At 46.1% G+C, this 21,662-nt stretch overlaps 1 protein-coding gene across 8 annotated transcripts in view; it reads left to right on the forward strand.

Moving 5' to 3' along the window:
• Positions 1–21,662, forward strand: part of pcm1 (pericentriolar material 1) — a 36,457-nt gene that overhangs the window by 7,079 nt on the left and 7,716 nt on the right. For 7 of the 8 annotated variants that reach the window (XM_031560154.2, XM_031560160.2, XM_031560158.2 and 4 more), the window contains exons 6-24: positions 4,694–4,813; positions 7,140–7,317; positions 7,913–8,022; positions 8,498–8,747; positions 9,178–9,328; positions 9,491–9,691; positions 9,833–10,002; positions 10,352–10,596; positions 10,848–10,966; positions 11,449–11,578; positions 12,838–13,008; positions 13,592–13,749; positions 14,445–14,630; positions 14,769–15,105; positions 15,480–15,625; positions 18,184–18,365; positions 18,903–19,074; positions 20,373–20,749; positions 20,861–21,031. In XM_031560154.2, the coding sequence (XP_031416014.1) occupies positions 4,694–4,813; positions 7,140–7,317; positions 7,913–8,022; positions 8,498–8,747; positions 9,178–9,328; positions 9,491–9,691; positions 9,833–10,002; positions 10,352–10,596; positions 10,848–10,966; positions 11,449–11,578; positions 12,838–13,008; positions 13,592–13,749; positions 14,445–14,630; positions 14,769–15,105; positions 15,480–15,625; positions 18,184–18,365; positions 18,903–19,074; positions 20,373–20,749; positions 20,861–21,031 (3,574 nt within the window). The remainder of the gene's footprint in view (positions 1–4,693; positions 4,814–7,139; positions 7,318–7,912; positions 8,023–8,497; positions 8,748–9,177; positions 9,329–9,490; positions 9,692–9,832; positions 10,003–10,351; positions 10,597–10,847; positions 10,967–11,448; positions 11,579–12,837; positions 13,009–13,591; positions 13,750–14,444; positions 14,631–14,768; positions 15,106–15,479; positions 15,626–18,183; positions 18,366–18,902; positions 19,075–20,372; positions 20,750–20,860; positions 21,032–21,662) is intronic. The other variant, XM_031560159.2, reaches the window with a different exon arrangement.

Consider the following 21,662-nt stretch of genomic DNA (forward strand, 5'->3'; position numbering starts at 1 on the left):
GGGCAACAAAATGGAGGGTTTCGACAGCAGCCGCTGCATATATTGCATGAGACTCTTCACCAACCCTTCCTCCTGTTATGACTTAAGTTTTCCCAGGCCACTCTATAGTCCTGATTTTACCAGCCATGACTTGGCCATACCCAGCCTCATGTTTGAAATAAGCCTTTAAGCACCATGGATAAATCAAGATTGTGATTTTTAACAGAATTTGTAATCAGTGGTGTATTTGAACTATTGCTGCACGATGAATCTAATCGCGATGTGCTATTATAGAACTGCAAAAGGCTGCAATTTAATAAAATCAAATAATTTGCGTGTGTGACCGTGACCGTCTATTCTTTGTTTGTGTGCAGTCTGCTCATTATCAATGCCTATAATAAAGAGATGACCAATCGGTCTCTGTATAGGCATCTGTAGTGTATGGTCACATGACTCTCAGGTGTGCAGACCAGGTGGAAATGGATGCCAACAAGCAGGCTGGCGCTGAACTGGTGGCCCAAAAAAACACAACCTCCTGTTATGTAGCGATATATAGCGAACGGGGCAACACATGTGGAATAGGCGAACACAACAGGCTTTCTTCAGAGGAACAAAGTGGCTGAGTTCCTCTCGATCTCAATAAGGTGCATTGCACACAAATGGAGACCATCAACTCATTTTGGACATTGACTGATTCATATTGTAATAGCAGAAGGTGTGTTGTCTGCGTATATGTGCAAGAATGTCATTGGGTCTGTAATGTTAGAGAATTGCTGCCCAGCACCTCCTTGTTAGAAATTGCTCATCCAACAGGAGAGTTAAACCTTTCTTTCAAAAGTGTTAGCATCCACGTCATTGCATAGGCTACGGTATGTAATGAATCACTGTTGCTGCATCGATTTATTGTTCTATTTTATTTCATGTAGTGGGACTATTGGATAATCACCCTACAAAACCCCTTTGTTAGTTCATGCTTGGCCCCTGTGACTGGCCCAGTGGAATTCGTAATGTATTATTGCCCCGGTCAAATGGTAACTGTGCTAAACAAGTACAATTTGCAGGCTATAACAAACCTTGCTAATGCTAGAGAAGTACAGCAGAATGTAGACTTGGGTGCCTAGGAAACCAGCGGCCCTCGTTGTACAAGAAGCCACTGGCCTGGTTCTATCAGTGTGTCACTGGCAGTCTCTGTGTAATTTGTAAGGGGGAAATCTAGGGCATGGAGGCTTTTTATACATTACATTTTTAAAGCTTGCTCTTCTTCTCAGTGACTTTTGCCATGTATCATTGTCATTTCACTGTTAGGAGAGCTCCAGCCCCTGAGTGTGTATCAGCCTCTGGCTGGGCTCTGTGGCTCCAGCCCCTGTGTGTGTATCAGCCTCTGGCTGGGGTCTGTGGCTCCAGCCCCTGTGTGTGTATCAGCCTCTGGCTAGGGTCTGTGGCTCCAGCCCCTGTGTGTGTATCAGCCTCTGGCTGGGGTCTGTGGCTCCAGCCCCTGTGTGTGTATCAGCCCCTGTGTGTGTATCAGCCCCTGTGTGTGTATCAGCCCCTGCGTGTGTATCAGCCTCTGGCTGGGGTCTGTGGCTCCAGCCCCTGTGTGTATTAGGGCTGTCAAAATTGCTCAAAAATGACGTTCGAATATTCGCTTTAAAAAAAACACATATATTCGAACATATTCGAATTTCTGGTTGTGCATTAGGCATGTCAATAACAGGACAAATTAATACAACGAGACATAACTACTTGTATAGGTAATTTATTTAGGTTTAAACATATTTCACAACATATTACCTACACAAAAATACGTAAATGAACTAATGGCCAAGACCGCAGACCTTGGCCTTTCGCTCGCACACTCACTCTTTCTTTCTCTCTCTCCCGCACCGTCGCGCTCTCTGCGCATAGCGGTTTAAATGAACGTTAACGTTAAATAAAATGAGGCACACAATTCCGAGAAATGTGACAACAAAGAACTTTTACCCTGAGGTTCATAAAAAATAAAGTGCTATTAAAAACGAAAGAGGCTACTTACATTCTTGGCGCTTGTATAAAAACGGGGGGGAAACTGACTGCAATTTAATCCATTGTCACGGATTGTCAAGAACTTTTAGTGCACGCCGGTCACTGTCGGGTCTTAGGCCTGAAGGCCTACAGGTTATTTGCCAAAAACACAAGACAGTCCACATTTGAAGGGGCCAGTGCTGATCGATTTTTATTGACTATATTCCCAGCGGAGGAAAAGACGCGTTCAGAGCGGACTGAGGATCCAGGGATGGAAAGATATTTCTTTGCCCTCTGGGCGAGGTGAGGGTATCTCCCAGAGCCCAAACTTTTCCACCACATGAGAGGATTTTGTTGAGCAGGTATTGGAGACTCTTGTTCATACATCGACATCTCTCTTTGAAGCAGCAGATTGATGTCCTGGTCTGGGCTGTCCGTGCAATACGTTTCTCCGAAGAGACACCCCATAGCAGTTAAAGCAGTTTTTTCAGCGGGTTGCTGATCATGGGGTGGTCCGGCAGCGGCCTCGCTGCCTGCCACATTTGGTTTCATCTCCTCCAGTATAGCTACCTGCACCTGCCGTCTCTGCTCCTCTTTTAAATGAATGAGGCGATGAAAGCGTGGATCCAGATAACTTGCTTTGTTAAGCAGCATAAAGGCATCCTTTCCCTCGCTATACCGCTTCTCCAGATCTGTGATGATCTTTGGACCTCTTGGACCTCTTGCACCTGCAATAAATAAGTAAATATAATATGCGTTGATATTAGATTGACAGGTTTGCATTTATCCATCGTATTAATAATATTCACACACAGTAAATAAATTAGGGCCATCATTCTACCTATTTAAAAAAAAAAATGAGGACAGTTTTGCATTTGTCCAGCCATTACGGTACATATTTCATACACTATGCTCACCTTTTCCATTAGGGACCATTCGCTTGTGGTCAGCTCCATTCTTGACAGTTTTTTCTCGAAGATGACAGCAGACACAGCTGCTTGCTGCTCCGATGCACGGCATATCATTTCATATGTGCTGTTCCATCGCGTTGGACAGTCGTTGATCAGCTTCTCCGTTTTCAATCCCAAAAGTTGTTGTTTCTGCTCGAGGAGGTATCTGTCGCCGGGAGATTTGCTGAAATGTGAGGCCGCCACTTTCAGCCTACTAACGGGGATTTCAATGGCTCTGACCCCGAGGCCTTTACGCACAGCCAAGTTTATTGTGTGCGCCACACACGGTATATTTACCGTTTGAAGATGTCTCTCCACTGCATTCACATAATTAGTGGCATTGTCCGTTGTGATGGCAATCACAGATCCACGTTGTATCTCAAAAACGTCCAAGATCTCTTGAATGCATTCGCCTACATTCTCTGCAGTGTGGCTTACCTTAAGCTCTTTTGTTCTTAGAACATTATTATGCATTTCCCAATCATCACTTATCCAATGGGCCGTTGCTGTTACATAGGATGCTGTCGCTAGGGATGTCCACCCGTCCGTGGTAAGAGCCACATCTTTGTCTTTGATTAATTTCTTTATTTTGTCAGAGGTGCTGTTATACGTTTCTACAATTCTATTTGTGACGGTTCCACGGCTAGGGATATGGTACCTCGGTTCCAGCGCTTCACAGAACTCCCTGAAGCCTATCCCATCCACCACACTGCCTCATATCCTTGCATACAAACAAAACCAATTTTTGCGTGCAGGCCTCCTGTCGTTGCGCAGATAAAGAACTTGTGGCGGGCGGCGCAAAATACGTATCGAGACGTGGCTGTTTCGCTAAAGTACCACATTCTATGCCGTATTCTCCTGGGTGCACATTCTGGAGATGCAGCCTCAAGTTGCTTGTTGTTGAATGGTACGCTAACTCTTGTTTGCATAGCTTACACACTACTTTAGTTGTAGGCTCAACCAGTTTCCCATTAACTGACCAAAATCCGAAATGTTTCCACACGTCACTTTTTAGATTTTTGGGAGTTAATATTACTTTTTCTGCTGCGGTCAAGCTGGGTTCTCCACTTTCTGCCATCTTCAACTGTCAACTGTCAGCAGTGACACTGTGCCAGACAGTGTGACTCATAGACATATATATACATGTATACATGTATATATAAACATGTATATATGTCTATGGTGTGACTCCTGTGCCCTGTCTCTGACCTCCCTCCGCGCCCACCCGCAAAGCAGACAGTCGCTCCGCTTTTTTTTCCGCTTTTTTTTTTTTTTACATTCGAATATTAATTTTCGCATTCGAAATTCGGTTTTTAATAACTATTCGAATATATATTCGAATTTAGAATATTCGTTGACAGCCCTAGTGTGTATCGGCCCCTGTGTGTGGGTCTGTGGCCACATGTTAGTGAGCGTCTCTGTCTCTGGGGCAGGGGGATGTCTCACACTTTAGGGGTGGCTTTGTTAACACGACCAGTCAGCCCTCAGCCATTGTTTTTAGTTGCCCTGCAGCCTAAAGCGCTGCTGCGTTGTTAGCTGTAGCTTGACCTCGTTACACTAGAGTTTGCATTCAAGCCTCAAGGGAGTCTGTTAGTAGCGCACGTCTGTTTATCTCTTGCATTTTTAGAATAATCTGCTTTAGGGGGGCACTTGTTGTGTTCTATACTTCCACATACTTGGCCGCCTTGTTGTGCCAGTGGTTTCTCAGTTGGTAGGAGTTGGCCTTGCCAACCGAACTGACTGTGCTTCCACCTCCTCTGCAGGCAAGGGAGGAGGAGGAGGAGGAGGACAGGGGCACTGTTGACTCGGCCGTGGGCTCGGGCTCGTTGGCGGAGAGCACGTCTCTGAACTTCGAGCCTCGCTCCGAAGCCCCTGATGTCACTGTGAGTAGCCCGCTCCGCACCACTGCCTCCACTTCCACCTGGCTTGCTTGCTTCACTTATCCAAGAGGAAGCCAATCCCACCCATGGCTTCTGTCTGTCTTTGTCTGTCTGCATGCTGGCATGCTGAGCAGAGTCAGTTGCTCATGCTATTTGTAGGCCCCAGTGCTGCGATTGGGAGAGGGGGTAGAGGTCAGTCACGGCTAGAGATTGGAGTGGCTTCCATTCAGTGTTGTCTTTGGACTGAAATAAGGATTGTGCTGTGTTTTGACATTTTCTCTTAGGGTTTCAAACATTCAGTTTGTCCTCTATCAAGGGAAATGTGTCTATACAGTATCAGCTAAAAGAGACGCTGTAAAGCACTGTGTCAGTGGAATAGGAGGCTTTACTGTGATGTCATCTGGGCTGGCTGATTTAGAGTGTTTTTCTCATCCCCCCCATCTCTCCTCCCTCTGATGCTGATGTTCTCTGGTGAGCGTGACGACGCATGACTGCTGTGCTGGCTCACTCTTCAGGCTGGGTTTGTACTTGCGGGACGCAGGTGACTGACTGCATGTTTGGGAGTTTGACTGGTTTGCCTGAGGCAGCACAGTGGAGTCAGTTCATTTAACTCTGTGCTTAGGGAGTGTGTTTGTGATTCATTGACCCCTGTATGCTTGGACAGCAATGCTTCAGGACTCTGCAGATCATAGGGAACGTTAGCAAAGTTAATGCTGGTTCATGTGATGTTGCAATATAACTCTCTATAGGCTGTGCCGTGAAGACAGTAGTGGCCGAGAGGTGCAAAGATGACAGGACCTGAATATTTTTCCAAACTAGTCCCTACGTCCTCTCCCTACCCAGTTCTGCTCCGTTTGTGCATTCACGTGGAAGGAACGCCACATTAAGCGCCGTCCCAACCCAATTAGCAGGGAGTGGAGGTGGGTTATAAAACAATGAGTTTATCCAACAGTGAGTCTGCATCGATGCAGGCTTCGTGAGCATGTGCAAGAGTTTGTCTCTACCCGTCAGGTGTGGGTTTTTTTTTTTTTTTTTTTTTTTAAATGGCTGCATGGCCGTATTTGTTTTGAAGAGTAATTCACAACATAGCAGCATTAAAGACCTACTTAAAGCAACATATGTGGACATATTACAGCGTATGGAAACAGCTCCACACACATATAGTGAAAGGAGTCAAGCGGAAAGAAACCCTCTATTTTCCAGATTCTCCTAACTGTATATTTTATGGTGTTTATAATATTTATTATGTTCCTTATTTCAATTAAAACAACTCTGATGTAAATTTTCTAGGGCTGTCAGCGTTAACGCGTTAATCTATGTGATTAATGTGGCCGCGATTAACGCGATAAAATATTTTAACGCAATTAACGCAACTTTTAAAAAAAAAAAATTATAATTAAATATTTTTTTTTATTATTTTTTTTTTAAAGCCTTTATTTGGATAGGACATGAAGTTATGACAGGAAGCGAGGCGGAGAAGAGGTGGGTAGAGGATTGGGAATTACATCAGGCCAGACTTGGCCTACCATTTTATGGGAGCGATGAGGGACAGGTGGGGCTTGAATAGCCCCCCTTGTTCAAAGTGGGGAATGACAGAAAAAGTTTGAGAACCACTGCTGTAGTTGAAGATATAGAGAGCTGAGGGATTGTTGGGCGGAAAGTCTCTGTTTAAGAGCCAAAATGACGGAACAATCGACAAAACTAAAGTTGTATGTAGCATTTGTCAAGCTGAATTTAGCTATCACAGAAGCAGCTCGTCTTGAAGTTATCACCTTAATGCAAAGCACCTGACAGAAAGCAGTCCCAGGTTAGATGATCGCCAACCCACACTCCATGACTTCTCTAGGAAAATAACTAGACCAGTCCGTGAAAAGGTTGCCATTTGGGTTGCCGGTGACTGTCGGCCCATCAACATAGTTGAGGACAGTGGGCTGATTGAGGTGATTCGAATTGCTTCAGGGGAAATTCTTACGATTTACCGTCAAGGGGCACCATTGTGTTTAAAAAAAAATATACAATTAAACAACAGTGTCTAAAATACATGCTGTATGAAGTGATGCCACGGCTGAAAACAGACTTCGGAGGAGTGGGAGTGTGGAGGGTCCGTTTGGGCCCCCCATGTCTTGCACAGATGTTGCCTGTGATGGTGTTGAAATCGCTACCTTTTCCCATTATGGAGAAATATGGGTTATTAGCCCTGCAATGACTATAGGGGGGCTCCACATATAGATTAGAACCCATGTTCTGCAACAAATCACTCATTTACAAACCAATTTTTTTTAATTGCTAAGTACCCCCTTTAAAATAAGTGTGTGTGTGTTTTGGGCAGGGTCGAGGTGTGCGCGGGGAACAGGAGGAGGAACTGGAGAACCTGCGCAAGCAGCATGACCTGCTGAAGAAGATGCTGGAACAGCAGGAGCAGCTCAGGGCGCTGCAGGGCAGACAGGCGGCGCTGCTGGCCATGCAGCACACGGCAGAGCAGGCCATGCAGGTCATGGATGAGACCGGTGAGGAGCAAGGAGGGGTGGAGGGATGGATGGAGGGAGGGATTGATTGATTTGCATTTGCTAACTGGAAAAGGGATGAAATCAATAGATGTATAGATAAAGAAGACAGTGGTGATGGGAGAGGGAAAGGGGGCTGAATGGTTGACCGACCACACAGCAAGCCTGCAATACAGGCAAGAGACCAGGTTAGCAGAAAGCAATAGACTGACTGACTTATCAGCCCTGTAGCTGTGCAGGTCCTAGATGACGGAGGAGTAGTGAGAGAATGGGAGGCTGATGGTTTAGTAGAATGATCAACAGATGTAGTTGTTGTAAAGGATATTGTACAGCAGTTGCTTAGGATAAGGTGGAGATAAGCATAGGTACTTTGAGGTGGGGGGGGATTGACAGGTTGACTGACGTTGCAGTTGTGTATAGATTAGGGTACACAAGACGGATCAAAACAAAATGGTGAGGGGGATGGATAAATGGCCTGCAAGAAAATGGTGGTAGCAGGATGAGTGAATACTGATAAGCCTTATGATGTTCTCATGTCATTTTAAGATGGGCTTTGCTCTGTGTATAAAACATGTTTTGTTTGTGTGATCTGTGTCAGTGGTGACTGAGACCACAGGCAGTGTGTCTGGCATCAGCATCACCTCCGAGCTCAACGATGAGCTGAACGACCTCATCCAGCGTTTCCACAACCAGCTCCATGACTCACAGGTAACCCACGGACACATACACACAGCTGGTCACATACAAACTAGGCAACTTGACATAGCTATTGCACTGCTGCCGCAAGGCAGAAAACTCATTTCACACCAAGCACAGATTCCATGATGCCAGTAAACTTTGAAAAGGTTGATGCGTTTATAGAAGATATAATGGTGATGTGTTCCTGCATTGTGGCTCCACAGGGAGAACTTTATATGAAATTATGTGAAATGTTCTCCACTGACATAGTTCCTTATGCTGAAAGTTGTTTTTGCGGATGACCGTGATTTGTGCTATGCTGTTCCACTTGATGACTGCGTTCATTTTCATTGTTTGGCTTGTACCGGTCACTCACATTCTGAATCAACCATGAAAATGAGTGTGAAGATGATCCCAGTAGTGGTAAAAACAGAAAGTGCACAAACCGTTGCACAGTGTCCCTTTAACAGTGACCTTCTTTTCCTCCCTCCTTCTGCTTCTCCAGGCCAAGGCAGTGCCTGATAACCGGCGTCAGGCTGAGAGCCTGTCCCTCTCCAGGGAGGTGTGCCGCTCCAGGCTGCCCCAGCAGTCCCTCTCGCAGCCCCCGGACCCCCTCTCCCCCCGTGGGCCTGGCGCCTCGGCTGCCAGCACCAAGCTCAGCAAGCTACAGGAGCTGCAGGACAAGAAGGAGACGATGGACAAGATCCTGCAGGAGCTGCACTCCCTCCGGGACCAGACGCTCAACAACAGCTCCTGTGAGAAGCGCTGCCATCTCGGACTCACTGTATCATGACCTTAAGCTAGTTACATCATAACATCATAACATCATCACATTAAGTCCTCGGAATTATTATTATTTTGGATGTTGAAGTAGAATGTTGTAGATTTTCCTTGAATGGTAGTAGTATGTGGAGACAAAGCATCTGAGTGTTTTTGGAGACACAGAATTTGATCTCCCATCTGCCTGGTCAGGACAAGATGAAACAATTTAAAACATTTTTACTATTTCCAATGATTTGGTAGGATGGCTAAAAAAGGTATTTTCTTTTTCTTTTTTGGGGGTTTTATGTGAGTCATACTGTACATACATACTCACCGTTATTGCTTAAACAAGAGATTCTTGCTCTGTTGATTGTGGTTGTCGTTTCCCAGCCCTCACTGCCTGTATGTTTGTTTTTGCCTCAGGTCGGGGAGCATCTCTCTCATCCCAGCGGGGGTTAGGTGCAGGTGTGTCGTCCGAGCGTCCCTCCGTCCTTGGCCGGGAGGCCAACGGAGCGCGTGCAGCACAGCAGGACTCTTACCTGGAGGACACCAGCCACCCTGCTGACAAACTCCGGTACCGTTACACCCGTCTCACCTGAGCCATCATGTTGCCACACCTGTGATACACATGAGCCCCCTCATCACTTGACTGACCTGCACTCAGGGACCTGTAAAGTGCTGTCTTTTCTCTGAGTGCGTCTCGCGTCTCAGACGTCTCTTCTGCTGTGTCTGACAGGAAGCTGAAGGAGGTGCACAAGCGCCTGAATGAGCTGCGGGAGCTGGTCCAGTACTACGAGCAAACATCAGACATGATGGTGGATGCTGTCAACGAGAATGTCAAGGATGATGACGACGATGATGAGGAAACAGATGGCTCACTTTTTGAGGCAATATTTGATTCTGAGCAGGAGAATAGAGAGCCCATCACAACCATCAGGTAGCAGACTCGTACTTAGACACACACACACACACACACACACATACTTACTGGGCTAAATATCAAATACACACAAACACAAGCTCAGTTGTCTGCTTTTGTTCAGGGTTCATTTGATCTGTTTGAATCTCTGCTGCTTAGAAACCCTCGGCACGCTGGTAACTGGATGGATATGAACAGCGTGACTAATGGCCGGGGTGCACTTGGAGCAAGTGGTAGCAACAACAGAGAGGTTCGTCTGAACATTGACTGTGAGATCAACAACCGCTCTGCCACCAACCTCAGGAGCCTCAACATCCCCTCTGCTATCGGTAAACCCTGCAACCTAAACCTGATATTTTATTTATTTCACACACTTCTTAAGGGGAGTTTCTGCTGTTGATGTCCTCATGTGTTTGTGTGTTTGTTTGTATGTGTATATATATATATACACACACAAACGAACAAACACGCCCAGGAATCTGTAAATGATCCATTATGGGCTTCTCTTGCAAGCAAACTCCGTTGTTGCATTGATTGTCTGCGAAGCAAATTCCACAGAATAAGTCATTACATACACTGCAATCATTACATGCACTGGTGAAGAACATTCCCTCAATGAATTGATTTGTAACCAGATTAGATTTATCTACCAATCCGCTCCCTCCACTTGCCCCTCAGAATGCCAATATAACAGAGACGACCGTCAGTTCAATGGCGTGAGGGATGGCCATGATGACGAGGATGAGACTCTGGAGGAAGACGGCGCACGGCGGGGGGGCAGGGACAGTGGCGGCTCAGGGTCCAGTCGGAGGAGCAGTGTGGGGGTAGTAGACGAAGACGCAGAGTTCGCACAGAAGGTCCATCGCCTCCAGACCGCCAAACAGAAGTTGCGCCAGCTCCAGGAGCTAGTTGCCATGGTGCAGGTCTGTGTGTTGGATATGTGTGTTGCTAAGGAACAGCTTTTGTGTTTATTATTTCATTCCTCTTGATGTTTGCGGTGATATTGGTAGCCATGGTTTTTCAACACAAATGTTATACTTCTGTTGCTCATTAGTTTTTTTTTTTTCATTATTTGCTATCGTGAAGAACATCGATGGTATTTTGAGTAGTATTTTATTTTCTACTTGATGCTCTAGTTTGACTGTCCTTGACCTGTTATTGGTTTGGTCTGCAGAGTGATGATACGGATGGCACCACCGGCAATGAGGATGAGGGACTCCACCAGCAGCCTAACAACACCAGGGCTCCTGCCCCCAAAGCCAGGAGAGAGCTGTGCCTCCCTGACAAGGCCCGGTATGCAAATCCCTTCACAGTATTAATAAGCAGAAGTAAAGTCCAGATTATGTATGAGATTTTGTGTGTGTGTGTGTGTGTGTGTGTGTGTGTGTGTGTGTGTGTGTGTGTGTGTGTGTGTGTGTGTGTGTGTGTGTGTGTGTTTATGTGCTGGTATTTACGTGTGTGTGTGTGTGTGTGGTATAGGTATGTGGATGGAGAGGTGGGTGTATGGTATTTCTGTCAGTTGTGGGTTTTTGCGTGTGTGATTTAGTTGTCTTTGGTTTGTGTGTGTGTGTGTGTGATGTGCTTCTGTGTTGGTTCTCAGTGAGAAGCTGTGGTGTGTGTGTGTGATGTGCTTCTGTGTTGGTTCTCAGTGAGAAGCTGTGGTGTGTGTGTGTGATGTGCTTCTGTGTTGGTTCTCAGTGAGAAGCTGTGGTGTGTGTGTGTGTGTGTGTGTGTGTGTGTGTGTGTGTTTGATGTGCTTCTGTGTTGGTTCTCAGTGAGAAGCTGTACGAGGAGAAGCTGAAGCAGCAGCAGCAGGAGCTCAAGCAGCTCCAGGAGGAACGCCAGCGGCTCATGGACATCCAGGGCAAGATCCAGGACCTCCAGCGGGCATGTCCAGACCTGCAAGTAAGTTAACACCGCATTCAGGCGTGTACAAACACGCACACACACACGCGCGCACACATGCACACTAGGAGTGTAAAAATACTGCTGCAAAACCTGAAAATGAAAGTGTAAAGTCATGAAAATTAGTCATTTTGTATTGAAACCTTATTGAATCAAGAGGCTTCTGTATCGAACCATATGGAATTGTGAAATTTGTGTATCATTTAGGGCTGGGCGATATCTGTGTATTTTTAGGCTGAAAGACGATACATTTTTATATATGTGTGTGTGTGTGTGTGCATCAATATTTTCTAGGAAATGGGTTAAATGTTTTTTAAAACAGGCTGATCAAAATAAAATGCAAAGACATTTATACTGTATACATACTGTTATACAGCTGCAAAACCTATACATGAAAATGAAGTTAAATATAGAACTGGCGCTGCTGGCCGCTATGGGGTCTAGAGGGACGTAGCAGACGCAGAGGCAGAGTGGGGTCGGGGTTGCACAGAGAGAGAGTTTGCGAGAGGAGACACAAACACCGGCGCGGCTTTACGGAAGAAACTAGTGATGTAAACCAACATCAAACTATATCAGTATGAGCATATTCTCACCCTATATCTCGTTTGAAAATGTATCAATAGATCATGAAAAGTCAGTATATACCGCCCAGCTCTGGTATCGTTGCACCCTTAACGCACACTGGCTCAAACGCATGCACATGCATTCTGTGGGCCTGTAGCTTGATCACTCAGAAGAACTCACATTGGCACACATGCTTGCACATATGCTCCCATACACAATCCAGAAACTATAGTTCCCAAAAACTAGTAAACACATTAATATGTTGTGTGTGTTCTCTCTCTCACGTTGCCGATAACGTGTACTTCATGGAATACCTGCTCTGGGGGGGTCATAAGTGGCTGTTAATGAGTAGACACACATTGGGAATGTAGCTGTGTACAACCACTATGACGGTGGTGTTTACATTCTCAAGTGGAGAAGTTTTTATTCTCTCTGAAGGCTTTTTATTTGACACCCTCCCCATTTCTTCTTGCTTTTCCTCCTTCTCTTTTATACCCACAATCACATAATTATAAGGTGGTTTTAAAAAAAAAAAAAAATTATTATTTTTTTTTTATTTTTATTTTTTTTCAGCTTCAACAGGGAACTTTGTCTAGACACTGTCCAGAGCCCAAGGCCTAAACCCTTGGGTGTTTGTGTGGCATGGTGAACATATAGTTGGAATGATGTCTCTGTTTGTGCCTGTCTGTCTTCAGTCATCTGTGTCCAGCTCTGTAAGCGGGCCGGCTCTGAAGAAGATCCCTGTTGCGGCCTCCACCCCAGCCGGTCACCCCTCCACCCCAGCCTGTGACCCCTCTGCTTCAGCCACCTCAGCCGTCCTCAAGCCCTCCACTGAAGCCGCCTCTGCCTCCGTCCCTGACAACGAGGTGTGTGTGTGTGTGTGTGTGTGTCAGAGTGTGTTAGTAATGAATAGTAAAACACCAGCTCTATTCTGTCAATCCTCACTGCCACACCAGACCCCCGTCAGATTCTTCTCATGTAGTGACCGCGTCGAGAATGGATGTGGCCCAGGTCAGGTATTGAGGCGTCAAGAATTCCAGTGTCATCTTACCTGGCTGAATAAAGGACATAACCCACATTTAAGAGCGGAGTAGTGACTCCACTCCACCCCTCCTTCCTCCTGTGTGGCTCCTGTGACTCCTCAGAAGTGGGCCACTTCCTTCATTAGAGAGGTGTAGAGGGACGGGATGGGTGGAGCTGTGGAGGTTTAGAAATCAGTTCTGTCTTTGATGTGTTCTGCAGCCACACTGTGATTGGCTCTCTGTGCTAAAGCTTGAGATTGGACTCATTTCTCTGATTGGACTCTTCCGGGCTCCATGCTGACACTAAACCATTGATGTTGCTGAGCTCTGGTTGTAATTGGGCCTCCCTGTGCTTTGTGCTGAGACGGATCTCTCTGATTGGTCTCTCTCTCTCTCTATCTGTTTGTGACCGGTCTTTCCCGTCCAGCTGTGGACAGAGATGCGGCGGCACCAGATCATGCGCGAGGAGCTGCGCCAACGCAGGAAGCACCTGGAGAGCCTGATGGCCGAACAGCAGCGGCGCAGTGTCAACGGCGACACCGCAGTCAACGCACACCTTCCACACTCCATCAGCAGAGATGAAAGGTGAGGGCGGTGAGGAGCGGGGGTGGGGATGGGCGGAGGAAGAAGAAGAAGAGGAGGAGGAGGAGGAGGAGGAGGAGGAGCCGGGGTGGGGATGGGCGGAGGAAGAAGAAGAGGAGGAGGAGGGAGGGATGCAGACTCTACTCACATAAGAGAAAAAGGTGTGAAACAGAGATGGTAGATGGATGCAAAGAGGGAGGAGGCTGAGAAGAGGGAGGAGGGTGAGGGTGACCAATTGCCAAGCTGGAGCAGGGCAGGTGAGAATGTAATTTGTTCAGAGAGATGGTGGCAATAAGGGAGGGAGAGTAATGTCCAGAATCAAGTAAGAAAATCTGAACTATGTATAATGACTGAAGCGCATAAAGGGGTAGGGGTGATTCACCCTGTAGGCTATAAGGGACATTTATCCAGGTGACTTGCTTAGGGAACGAACAGAATAATGTAAAGTTCCCGGAGTTGTGCAGTTTTTGAGATCTGCTTGTTTAAGTTAGTCTCTGAGCGAAGAGAAATTGACAGAATCTACTAAAGAGGATTTAGTGAGATAATGAGATGTGTGGCAGGATTTGTGCCTTCTGTACTGCATATGGGTCACCCCTAATCCTGACCTCTAACTCTCTCTCTCTCTCTCTCTCTCTCACTCTCTTCCGCTCTCTCTGGCTCTCCTTCTCGCCATCTCTGCCGTTTCTTCCTCTGTTCAGGACCATGGCTACATGGGGAGGGTCCACACCATGCAGGCTAGATGACGAAGAGGACAGCTATGCCTCAGAGGTCGACGCTGAGGAAGAGGAGGAAGAGGAGTCGGGGGAGGAGTCCAGCTACAGTGATGATCTGCATGTTTACCCCAGGAAGCAGCAGTCCTACAACAGCAAGAAGAGCAAGAATAGGTCTGTAAGGTTTAACATTTGAATCTATATGTGCTCATACCTGGAGTCTTAACTGAGGCATCATTATTCTTCCTGGTTTTATCAGCCATTCTGAGACCAATTGTCCTGTTTTTCTCTCTGTCTGTGTCTCCCACTCAGTCTGAAGGGCTCTGGGGGTTATTCAGCGGAGGGTGCCGGGCGGAGCCGATCCAAGCAGCAGCAGCAACAGCAACAGCAACAGCAGCAGCAGCAGCAGCAGCAGCAGCAGCAGCAGCAGCAGCAGCAGCAGCAGCAGCAGCAGCAGCAGCATCAGCAGCAGCAGCCCCACCAGCAGGTGGAGGGCGCCAGCGGGGGAAGGAGGCAGGAGAACCTGCGGTGGGCTGCAGACCTCTCCTCCTCCGAGGGCACGCACTACTGGCAGGAGCAGGTCAGCCAGCTGCAGAAACAGCTGGACTTCAGCACCAGCATGTGCCAGACGCTGCTGCAAGACCAACAGGTGTGGGAGAGCAGCATCCAATAGTGTTCTTTCACGGTGTTCTTAGTTACTATCTGTCTGTCTATGCCTTTCTCTGGGGGGAAAAAACAGATCCCTTATTGAAAATCACCTCTATTCTTCAGAATGATTATTTAATTTTTTTTTTTTTGTTATTGTGTTTCTTGCTTTTAAAATATGTTCATCGTTGTGATGGCCTGCAAATAAGTAAATAAGTGTTGTGGTGTTTTGACAGAAGCCTGCCAGCGCATCTGGTGCATGTAACTATGCCAGAATGTTGTGAACACTTTCCCTTTGTCTCACGTGTGTGTGTGTGTGTGTGTGTGTGTGTGTGTGTGTGTGTGTGTGTGTGTGTGTGTGTGTGTGTGTGAGATCAGACTCTGTCCTACATGCTGCAGACACTGATGACTGGGCCATATAACGTGTTGCCAGGAAACATGGCTTCTCCTCAGGTGCCCCTCATCATGCACCAGCTCAACCAGTGCTACACACAACTAGCCTGGCAACAGAGCAACATCCAGAGGTATATACATACTTACAATAACACATGTAGACTATCATAACACAAGTGGCTTATTGACTAAGGACCAGTCTTATAACTGGAAACCGGAAGGTAATATCCCCAGAAATGTTTTTCAATTTAATATTATAGAATGAAAAAATTGCAATTGTAGTAAATTGAACTGTATTTGTAGTCTTCAGGGTTATACCATCATTGCTACCCTACACTCCCTACCCTATTATAAAATAGGTCTATCACCTAGACTCGAGGTCACTAATAGGCGGACCATGGTCCGTGTCCGGAACCAGACGCCATCCTATCCGGACCCGGACCTATAAATTGAACCGATAAATTACTGAGAATTATAAAAAAAAATGAAACCGCCACTGGTTTAGCAGCCCAGGAAACTCACAGAACAATTGCATTCGTTGTAAATAATCTCACGTGATGCTACTCAGCCAATCAAATCTGTGCATTCCGATAAGCATTGCGACTCGAGTCAGTGAGAGATAAACACTCAGTGGAGAGACGAGAGAAAAGTAATTTCACATGGCGTGCTCTAAAAAGAGAAAAGTAGACAGTGAAAACAGAGCTTTTAATCAAGAATGGACAGACTATTATATGGTCATTCTTCCCACGGGCAGTTCAAAACAAGTATGTCTCATATGTTCCGAGACTCTACCGATTATTAAAAACGGCAATGTGAAGCACCACTACGAGACGAAGCACAAATCTTTCGAGCAAACATACCCACTCAAATCCGAACTGAGGGCACAGAAAATAAACAATCTAAGAGCCCAATATGATCAATCCACCAGAATCCTCACACATTCATTTACTGCCCAACAACGTGCTAACGAATGTTCCCTTAGAGCTGCTTGGATTTTGGGTCAACATAGAAAAAAACATTTACTGACGGAGGGGTTGTCAAGGAGTGCATGAGTGGTAGCCGAAACCTTACTTGAGAGAAAACAAAAAGAAGAGTTTTGTGAAAAAATCAAGCAAATACCTATGTCAGCATCATCAGCCACAAAGAAAACTGAAATATTATGTGCTAGCACAGCTGGATGAAGCAGGTCATAAGGCACCATGTGTAGGCTTAGCTGTAGATGAGTCCACTGATGTGTGTGACAATGCTCAGCTGTTAGTGTATGTAAGGTTCTTCAAGGAGAAGAAAGAGTTCTGTGAAGACTTGTTAGGTGTTACACCCCTTCAGACCAGTACAAGAGGAGAGGACATCTACCTGGCCATAAAGGAGATGTTAACAAAGAGGGGAATAGAGCTGAAACCACAGATAGAGCCCCTTTTTGTACTTTCTTTATTTGATTTGACAGTCAGTTGTTGTCTACATACAGACGTTGATACATACTGGGCTACTTTAATATATATGGCACTGAATCATAACGCAAGTTAGACATTATGATGTTCCGTACCTCTGCTTGAGGAAATTTACTCTAACTGGACCTTGTTGAATTTTAATTGAATACCCCTGACCTAGACAGATAAAATGTATGTAAAAGCATAGTAACCTAAGTCCTGAGTAAATGTTTTGATAGGACATTTGATTTTGACACTGAATCTGGCAAAAAAAAAAAACTGATTTCATAGGGCTCTACAAATGGTGTCTAGACTCTACTTGCTTGAGCAGCACAATTGTATTCAACTGTATATCAACTGTACATAAGACAAGCATGAGAACTTATTTCTGTTTTTTCTCTGGGCAGTCAAAACAATCGGTATGACATTACCCTGTGGGCGTCGGGCTGCCACCAGGGTCAGAGCTGACCTGCCCACGGACCCCCTCCTTTGTGGGCCTTGTTTGCAATCGTTAATTCCTTAGCAAGTGAAATAACCTGAAGCAAAGATTTATTTCTCAAAATCAGCTCAATAAAAGGCAGTCTTGGGTTCAGAGTGATCACAACCACTTACAGACGATGTTAAATGGCTTCACACAGACAGTAAACAATCCTGACAGAAATAATGGGACACCAATAGAGAAAGGGCTGACTCTGATACCAATCTAGTAAATTAAGTGAAAAGTCTGCCCTCCCTCTTGCCCTTCTCGAACATGTTATTTCAGGTTGCCAGGGGACCTGTTAACGATTCGATTTAAACTTTAATTATCTATTCCCACACCCAACACCATAACACTAAATAAGCTCAATAAATACATGTTTTTTTTTCACTTGAGTGGGAACGAGGTAGCCTATATGTGTGTTTGAATACGTGCCAGAAGAGGGTGTAGCAATTTAGATTGAAATGCCCATCCCATACAACTTTTAAATGGCTAGTAGCGCTGGCACCACAACCACGTTTAGTTTTACGTGACGGGATGATGCAACATTGAATAAACTGCGGTTAATACATGGGTGTAGTCAATACATGGGTTTGTTTCATAGGATTTCATAAAATACTGTAATGCGGTTTATATATGTTTTATAGTTGGGCAAAATACAGAAAATCACAGCCTTTTGTGGTCATGTAATGGCACAAGCTGACATCGCAATCGGCATCAGATGAATCATGCAACACTCATTTGCATGATGTGGTGAAATGCTTTTTTTGTGTGTGTGTGTCAGGTTGAAGCAGGGTCTGAATGAGCTGCTCCGTAAACAGCAGCAGGAGCAGCAGGCAGGGCAGCGGAAGCCTCCGTCTCAGGGCCAGCCAAGCTATACGCAAGATTCCAGCACCTGCTCCCTCTCCCCCTCAGTCTTCCTGCCCTACGCGCTCAACATGCCTGGGCTCGCCCCCTGCTCTCCTGGTAGGTTGTCACAGGATACATACACACTTGCATGGCATGCATACATACCAGTGCTTACAGTCATAGGATTTAACTTGACAAATACTTGTGGGAGAGCATGCACACATATGAGCAGAGATGTTGATTCACAAGTGCACACAAACTTCAGACTCTGCAGTCGGCACACACAAACACGCTTATCCACTGTAGCATCCATGCACATGCACACTCTTTCTCACTCAAGCTCTTGCACACAATCACAGCCTCTCTATAGACCTTGGCTGTGACCTCATTCTGTTGCCATGGAAACGGTGTACTGAAAGGAATTTGTGCTCAGGTCACCTTGACCTAGTTAGCAGTGACGTTCCTCCCCGTCACTTCCCAGAGTTAACTTATTACACTACATGTAATCTATTTTTTTGTTGCTCAAATGTTGTTTTAAGGCTCTCCTGTATGTCAACAGAACATTGACGATGGTAAAAGATTGGTAAAAGATACATATAAGCTTTCTGGTTTGAGTACTTCTGTGTAAAACTCTCCTCTTCTGCCTCCGCCCAGGCTTTAACATGGCCCCCATGTTTCCCTCTGCGGGTGCTGAGTTCCCCCAGAGCCCTGCTGCCCAGGGTGGCCCCACCCAGCAGCAGCAGGACCCAAACCTCTCCATGAAGACGGAGTACATGAGCTTTCCACCTCCCCTGCAGAGATCCACGTTCAACAACACAGAAAACCGGTACTTTGTGCATTTCTCTGTTAATGTTTGTGGTGTGTGTGTGTGTGCATACATGTGCTTCTTACGGACACTAGGAGGCAGTAATGTGAATCCTCTGGAATTGAAGCAGCCCTGACCTCAGTTCAGACTGAGACTTTTTCATATGTAGGCCACAGCTAAGCCCCCAGAGAGCAAACCCAGCTCTCATCTCTTATTCTCACACACACACACACACACACACACACACACACTCACAGCAGTGGGACTGGGACTTGTCTTGGTAACTTCTGCCGACTGCATTACCAGCCCGCCCCCTCCTTCAGCTGGACTGAATGCCTGCGTCTACCCATGCCAAACACAGAGCATAGGATGGCATGGACCTGTCTGGCACCACTTTGTTAATTTTCTGGTCAGCTGGTTATTTACTATACTCATTTCTACCTACAAATAGATGTCACCGCCTAATGTGAGGTAACAGTAATATGACTTATATAATATAATAATAATAATAATAATATAATATAATATTTGCATTGTATTGATCCACTACCACTATATATTTCAATTGTGTTATCTGTAAAGATGGTTAAATGCCACTGCAAGATATCTGCATCCAAGTGTGCTACATAAGGCTTTATAATCTGTAAGTGTAATTGGATCCCAACACAACCTGTCAGTGTTGTTACTGCTTTGTGTTAAAGGACAACTGACAGCATGAAATATGAATAGGCAGGCAGACAAGTTGTGCATGTAGGGCCCTGCCGTAATAACCTGCTCTACTGAACTCTGCGGCAGACATGAAGTGGGTCACTAGCTCAGATATGAGTGTGGTTCCTCTCACACCCCCACTCTGTCACACTGGGTGTGATCACATTTGTGTATTTGATTGTTTTCAGTCGCATTTACAGACACTATTTATGTCTGCTACTCCAACTAGCTGACTGTGTCATTCTGTTTATCTGTTGCTTGTGCAGTCGTACTCAAGTCCTTGAATTTACGTATATGAAAAGTGAAATTTAGCAGATAATGAAATAACCGCAGCCTTTACCAATCATTGTTCATAATCTTTATAGCATTGTAAGTTTGTCCACATCTATAGCTATGTTACCAGACTAGTGTGATGTTGCTCCACATTCAGCCACCAGGTGGCCTTGATCAGCCTTTTTACAGGTTTCAATGAACTATATCTAACGGAAGACATTTTAAAACCTTGATTTTAATTGGGCTGAATGGGGGCACTCACTCCCTCACATAAACGAGCAAACAAACAAAACCCTTTGGGGAGCCTATGGGTCACTTCAATCCTCTCTATCCCTCAGGCCTCAGACGCAGCCAGACAGCAGTCTAACCAATCCTCAGAGCCCCAGCTGGCTGAACATCTCCCACGGCCCCCAGCAGCAGCAGCCCCCCGGCTCAGGGGCCCGTCTTCCCCAGCCGCAGCCCCCGCAGCTGCAGCAGCAGCAGTCCTACTCCCCCTCCTCATCCCCCGTCGCCCCCAGACTGCTCCGGGGGCGCTGCTACCAGCAGCAGGACTCGCAGGAGTCCCTGAGCAGCATGCCGGACCCAGGCGACCCCACCACAGTCACCAGGACTTACCGGCCCGGCAGGAAGGCCTCGGCTCAAGCCAGCCTAGCCTCACGTGACAAGACACCCAATGCCAAGAGCCGACGCAGGAGGGGCAAGGGCAAGCATGCAGGTGTGTGTGTTTTGTTCTGGATCTCACTTTGCCGTTGCTGGTGCTTGCTGTACTGGTTATGCATCAGGAGCTGTTTGTAAATAAAATCACTAATCTTCCTTCTGGTGTCAGGTGTGGAGAGCGACAGTGTGTCCAGCACAGCAGACTGTTTCCAGGGGAGGGAGAGGGGCAGAGCCCCCCTGGCCCAGCCCAGAGGCCACAACCAGACTCTGCTGGACAAGCTCACCCAGGAGAAACTGGACAGCAAGACGAAGAGCAGCAAGACCAATGACTTGTCATCAGGTCAGTCAGAATGCACACACAGACTGAGAATATGCCATCTGTAGACCTAGGGAGGCTTGGAATAAGCTTGAAAGACCTTGTAGACTTGTTCTGTGTCAAATCCAGATGAGGAAGCTACCCATTAAGATGATGCTAGCTGATGCATTTGGTTGGATATTCCATCATTCTATAGCTGCTGGGTAAATCATGGATCAAGATGTGTTTGAGGTGCCACTTGAGACGAGAGTATCCATAAGCGCTGTTAAAAACCGTGTGTTGGAGAAAAATCTGAAATATTTCACTGGTCAAAGAAAAGGTTATTGATTAGTCGTGGCCTATTTGAAAACCTATTTTTTCTACAGTGGACCTTTGCAGATTTAGCCCTTTTTCAGCAACAAACTCAGCCCTGAGTGTAGGGCTCTGTAGATGTCTTCATGCCCCTGAGTGAATGATCCACATTGTGTTTGCATTAGAGTGCAGCCATGTGTTAACTTGTTAATAACTTATTCTGGCATCACATGTAAGGGATAATGTATTGTCCGGAGGTCATTATCCAAAAATAAATCCAGACGGGGCGAATAGCACCCCGACGCGCAGCGGAGAATTAGAAGCACAAAACCCGTTGCCAACGACAGCGGTCAATATCTTTTCG

The sequence above is a fragment of the Clupea harengus genome, chromosome 22 (assembly GCF_900700415.2).
Source record: "Clupea harengus chromosome 22, Ch_v2.0.2, whole genome shotgun sequence".
Taxonomy (NCBI): Eukaryota; Metazoa; Chordata; class Actinopteri; order Clupeiformes; family Clupeidae; genus Clupea; species Clupea harengus.